At 27.5% G+C, this 6,791-nt stretch overlaps 1 protein-coding gene across 1 annotated transcript; it reads left to right on the forward strand.

The window, feature by feature from the left end:
• Positions 294-3,439, forward strand: LOC107606438 (probable inactive receptor kinase At2g26730). The gene is made up of 2 exons (XM_021106724.1): positions 294-1,497; positions 2,586-3,439. The coding sequence occupies exons 1-2, from the start codon at positions 294-296 to the stop codon at positions 3,269-3,271; spliced, it is 1,890 nt and encodes a 629-aa protein (XP_020962383.1). The 3' UTR covers positions 3,272-3,439.

Consider the following 6,791-nt stretch of genomic DNA (forward strand, 5'->3'; position numbering starts at 1 on the left):
TATCAACTTCACGTACAATCGATTGCACCTGAGTTTCTACCAAATTTTTATATGCAATAATTTATTAGTGATTTATCTTTAGTATACACGTAATTCGATCGAATGTACCATTATTATTAAAATATGTTTTTCATATAGAATTCAATTATATTATTATGCATGGAGATTATCGAAGTATAACGATAATAACAAGCATTATTAAGCATGTTACGGGAGAAACTAAGAAGAGACAAGTCATTATCTAAGTGCTCAAATATGCATCCATGATCCATTCAAGGTAGATCACAAAAACAATGAATTTTACTATGTTTCCCATTTCAAGGATCCTGTTTTTCTTTGGTGTTCTTCTTCTTCTTCTTCCCTTCTTTGGTGAGTCTAATAAATCATCATTAGAATATGATCCTTTCTTCAATTTCCTTAGTGCTATTGACCCCAAAAATGTTCTTAACATAAGTAGTAGCAATGTTATTATTGGTTCATCACCATGCTTGGTCAACTTGAATACTAATAATAATAATAATAACAATGGTGTTATTATTATAAGATGCAACAAAAATGCCACCAATATTGTTGAGATAAGGCTTGAGAATTTGAACCTTAGTGGCACAATTGATGCTGATTCTCTATGCAAGCTTCAAAAATTAAGGGCTCTTAGCTTAGCCAACAACAACATCAAAGGCAAAATCCCACACTCAATTTTGCATTGTACAAGGTTGATGTACCTAAATCTTACAAGAAATCAATTGAGTGGGAATGTACCTACTAGATCCTTAGCCAAGTTGAAATTCCTCAAAAAATTGGACATATCCAACAACAATTTCATCCCAATTAAGCATAATAAGTTCTCTACATATTATGTGACACCAAATATCAAAGATGGGACAAAGGGTAGTATTGTAAATTCATCACCATATAATGATACCTCAAATAATGGTAAAGAAGGATCATCATCTCCAATAATATCTATGAAATTGTTAATACCATTGATCTTAGGGCTTGTAATTCTTTTAATATCACTTATCTTTGCCGCCAAGAAATTACCAAAGCTATGTAGAGAGGGAATAATAAAAGTACTAATAAGAAGTCATCAAGTTTCTCCATCATCACAAAAGTCCATAACAAGTGATCAAATGGTGAAGAAGGGTGGTTTAGAAGATCATTCACCATCACTAGGGCTTGTGTTCTTTGTTGAAAAAGAAGAGAGGTTCACCATGGAGGACTTGCTTCGCGCCGCGGCGGATCTAAGGAGTGAGAGCTTTTGTAGCAGCCTATACAAGGTGAAGCTTAATAATGTGGAGAATGATGTTCACTATGCTGTGAAGAGGTTAAAGAATGTTCAAGTTTCTTGTGAAGATGAGTTTGGAGAAACATTGAGGAAGATAAGCAAATTGAAGCATCCAAATATTCTTCCACTTGTTGGCTACCGTTCTACTAGTGAAGAGAAGCTTGTCATCTACAAATATCAAACCAATGGAAGCCTCCTCAATCTCTTGAATGGTAACTATATTTTAGTTAATATAACATTACAATTTTTTCTCTATTTTTTATTTCTTTCAAATGTTGCATTGCATAATAATAACCAAGTAAAAATAATGCAAAATATGTAAAGTGTATACAAAAAATTAATTATTAAATTAATTATTTGTATATAATATATTTAAAATAGATTAAAGTTTAGTTTGGGTAAACAGTTTAATTAAATTTTTTTTAAAAAAATAGTTTAAACAATAAATTATTATATTAAAAGTAGCTTATAAATAAGTTATTTTGTATTTGAAATTTTAGTTTTAAAAGTGTTTATTTTATAAAAATGTGATAAAAAATAGTAATATTATGAGAGAAGTAATTTTTTTTAACTTTTCTATAAGCTCCTAAATAACTTCTTAGAAAACTGCAATTTGATTTTAAAAATTACACCAAACATTAATACTACTACTTTTTATAAGTCAAAAGGTCAAAAAAATTACTTTTGAAGCTTTCCAAACGGGTCCTAAATTTATTGGACTAATTCGTTTATCCATTTCGATTAACCACATTAACTCGTGAATTAAATGGGCAGTTTTTTTTATATTTTTTTTTAAATTAGTATTTTTAGTCAATATTTTTTTATTCAACCTGAAAACTTGACCCATATACGAAAAAAAAAATCCATTATTTATTTAAATTTTTGATCTAAAAATAATATTTTTTGTTAAAATATTTTTTAAAATTTAAAATAAAAAGATAAATAAATCAATCCATTAAACTTGTCATAAATTATATGAGCTGAAAAAATTATGACCCATGAATAAAATAAATTTAAATAAAACAGATCATTTAATCCACAGACTTACTTAAACAAAAGAGACCTAAATAACTCAATTTAACCCTTTAACAATTCTATTTTTTATGTACAAATAACATTTTTTAATATCACTGGTTTGTTGTAAAGTCAAATATGATCTCTTCAATTTATATTCTTTACAACATATATAATGGTTTCTGTTCATTTATTTCAGTAAAAAATCTTCATAATTTATATTACTTCATTTTTTACCTTCTATATTAATATTCTCTAGTCACAAAATTCTTTATTTTGCAAGCAGATTACATAGCAGGTAGAAAACATTTCCCATGGAAACTGCGTCTCTCTATAGCATGTGGAATTGCAAGGGGTATGGCCTTCATATATAGGAAGAAGTTGAATAACAATAACAAAGAAGAAGAAGAAGAAGATGATTCCATTATTCCTCATGGGAACCTCAAGCCATCAAACATACTCCTCAATGAAAACAATGAACCACTCATAAGTGAGCATGGCCTAACAAAATTCATGGATCCAAATAGGTCCGGGTTCCTCCTTTCCTCTCAGGGATATACCGCGCCAGAAAAATGCATTTCTGAAAAATCTGATGTGTATAGTTTTGGCGTGATCTTGCTCGAGTTATTAACCGGCAAGAGCATAGAGAAAACCCGAATCGATCTCGCGAGATGGGTTCGATCTATGGTAAGGGAAGAATGGACCGGAGAAGTGTTTGATAAAAAAGTTGGGCCAAATGAACATCAATGGGCTTTTCCAATATTGAATGTTGCCCTAACTTGTGTTACAAGGTTCCAAGAAAATAGGCCAACCATGGGAGAGATCTTAGAGAGGATTGAAGAGGTTATGGATGAACAAGAACATCAAGAACAAATTGCTTCTTCAAAATGTTGCTCTAATGGATCCAAAGATTGTTGTTCACTCCACAAAATCATTCCTGATACATGGGATTCACCAGGATCCAATTACTAAATTATGTTATTATTTGTACCATTTTTAAAATAATTTTTTTAATCATTAAAAAAATTATTTTAAAAAAAATGTACAAATAATGACATTACTTGTTTACTTTTTAATTTTTGACTCCACTAAACTCCAATTCATTTGGCATGAACTAGGTATATAGTTCGTCCACCTTTATCTTATAATAATAAGCATGAATATATAGTGCAACATTTTAGGTATATATATATCTTTGTAATAATATATATTACATGCAGATATATATAGACATATATATAGTGTTTTATCTTGATTAGGTGATGTACATGTACTATAATCTTATGTTTCTTTGTTATAATAAATAAATATATTTTTGCTATGTAAAATGCAGCTCAGCACATTAGAGTCAACGCATATATATAGTGTATGTCTAATTATTTTATATATAAAAATTTGTGATTTCAACAGTAGGCTAATTTTTTGTTTTATATTGTTTAAATATATGTGTAATATATTGTTATTGGAAGATTTGGTGTTTTTTTTATATGGTGTTTTATTCAAATCGGACCTTTGAAAAAAAATAAACTACAAATCGGAGGGTCCGATTTATTTGAAGAAAAAAATATATTACAAATTGGAGGGTCCTTTTTGTATTTTGTATTTTTTTATTTTTTAAAATAAAAATTGGACGGTTCGATTTTAACATTAAAATTTTTTTTATTTTCGAAATCACAAATCGGACCACCCGATTTCTGATTGTTGGTTTAAAAAATGAAACAAATCGAAGGGTTTGAATTATTTAAACCATACCAACGTAAAATTCATCTCTTCTCACATCATTGTGAGATACACTCCTCTCTCTCATGAAAAAGAAAAAGCGGCAAAGGTAGTAGACCGCTGGTTTTTTTTTTAATTAAAAAAAAATTAGGTCAAGTGAAAATGTAGACAGTTGTTGATGATAGTTTGATTGTATAGAATCTTAGTTACATTGCTTTTCTCTTCGGAATAAATGTTTGATTTAATCAGCCAGAAAATTAAAGTAGTAAGCAATTGACTCTGAATTAAAAAAAAAAATATAGGAGACAAAAATAACCTAAAATCTTGTTGAAATTACAATATTTAATGTTTTTAAATAATTTTTTAAGAAGCAAAATATTGGTAATTGCATATAGTGGTGAAGGGAAAGCATTAATGTATAGTAGCCTCAATTCTTTAGAAAAATTCTCTAATATAGTAAACATAAGCATGTGTTTTAATAATGTGATATTTTAAAATAGATTTTAAAAATGTGATATTTTAAAATTTGTGTTAAACAAAAACAGAAATGTCACCTTCTGCAGTTTTCATATGTCAAAAATGCAAGTAGCGTTTCATTTATAAAAAAATAATAATTAAATAATTATTAGAAGTAGATATAATTATTATTGTTATTATTGTAGTAGTTATCATTGTTACATCAACAGTTGTTATTTTTTTTATTATTACATTAATTAAAATTAAAACTATAAAAATTTGATATAATATTTTTATTATTATTAACAGACAACACAATGGAAAAAAATGAATTACAGCTAGTTTTGTTAACACACACCTGCCTAGTATTTAATTGGCATATTTTGTTAATGTTGCAAGTGTGAGGAGTGCATGAAGTTAGTCCCACATCAAAAAAAGCAAAGAAGAGTGAAGAATTTATAAGATGAGAGACTCATTTACTTGACACCTTAAGATTTTGAGTTGAATGTAGTGTCTTCTCATCTTATGTTTTTTTGCTTGATTCCTCCCCGAAGTTCTCACGGTTGACCCAACATATTTTTCTTGTAAATGAAACACTTGCATCTAAAGTGTAGTGTTCTTTAATTTATAACGTTTTCTCTTGGGAAATTTAAAGAATTAGAACGCTACATATAATATTTCACATTATTTGTATCTCATCTCAACACATTTTTTAAATATCACATTCTTATAATATTTTTTTTTAATTTTTTATTTCTTGTAATCAGTTTTTTTCCCCCTTTATACATGTGAATCAGTCTCAATTCTCATCAAATAATGACAAATTTATATATAGTTACTATATATCTACATTTTTAATTGCATACCCATCCATCTCTAAACAAAGAAGTAAAACAAAATAAAAGCAGGACCAATAATGTAAATGAATAATAATAATAATAAGGGTAATGTTAGGTAGACAAAAAAAAAAACAGTCAGAACTTATTTTATTTAGCATTAATTAATTGTTGCGATAATTAATAAATGCTAAATAAAGTAAGTTATGACTATTTTTGACTGATTTTCTTTAGTTACTAAAGATTTCCGAATTATAATATGTGTATATATATAGTAAGTAATTATGATAGGTTCAAATATGGCGAATTATGCTTAGGCTTAGTGGATAGCTTTCATCAGTATATGTATATATACCCACACATGTGAAGTGGAACCAATTTAATTAATTACCATAATAATATAGTGGGGAAAATGGTACCATCTAGCCTTGTCATATACATGACTTAGCTGCTAATACCACTTCAGCTATATATATATATATATATTGACCTACCATTATTATTATTATTATTATCAAAGAAGGTGTTAATTCAAGGATGTGGTACATTATTTGGAGTGTTTTTGAACTACAAGTATTATTATGGCCCCCTTAATTAATCTAGCTATGATTTCTTAGTCCACCATCAATAATGAAGTGAGAATTGATGATGGCAAATTGGCAAAGCATTCATGACTTCAATTTTATTTTTGGGATCTTCAATCTGACATATTAATGATTAATCTGTCACACGGATCTAAATTTTATTTAAAAGTTTGTCATTGATCAATAAACTAATGCATATACAATATAGAATTTGAATCTAACACTTGTTTAAGCAATTGACTAAGTTAACCAAGTTAACCAATTGACCAACTCAAATAAATTTGACTTCAAAAATATTATTATTAGAGCAAGGTTTTGTATTAATTAATCTGATTTCTTTACCTAGAAAAGGATTTACAAATTAAAATATGCATGATAAGCAGCTTCAATAGTATTCATACAAGTTTCAAGTAGAGAAACCATTTCAGAAAATATATTAATTATATAACCTTTGTTCTAGCGTAATCATTAATATATGATTAACACTATTATAAAGGGATTATATATAATCAAAGTATGAGACTATGAGTTTCTTTTTCTTTTTTTCTCTTTTTTTTTTTTGCTCGGAATATTGTTTGAATACGTTTTCTCCGAGATAAAGGCTTAGACCCAGCCCAACAAGCCCATCCCACCTTCAAAAAACAAAACAATAAGTAATGAAAAATTTAAAGACATCGAAAATAAAAAAACACATGATATTAATATATTCTTTATATCATATTTTGATGTTTTTAAACGAATTAGGAAAATATAATGCTTTAAAATATATTTAAAAGATGGATAATTTTTTATATGGTTTCAAATAAGAAAAAGAAAAAAAATTAAATTCAAAATACTGGAAGTCAAATTTTACTTTAAAAGATGAAAATAAAAAAGAAAAGAAAAAAAAAGAAGACA

This window comes from Arachis ipaensis, chromosome B07 (genome assembly GCF_000816755.2).
Source record: "Arachis ipaensis cultivar K30076 chromosome B07, Araip1.1, whole genome shotgun sequence".
Classification (NCBI taxonomy): domain Eukaryota; kingdom Viridiplantae; phylum Streptophyta; class Magnoliopsida; order Fabales; family Fabaceae; genus Arachis; species Arachis ipaensis.

Bases quoted from the DNA above. Each gene is read 5' to 3' on its own strand.
- LOC107606438 (XM_021106724.1), top strand. From the start codon at position 294: ATGAATTTTACTATGTTTCCCATTTCAAGGATCCTGTTTTTCTTTGGT. The intron at 1,498-2,585 runs GTAACTATATTT...TTTTGCAAGCAG, and splicing joins CCTCCTCAATCTCTTGAATG to ATTACATAGCAGGTAGAAAA.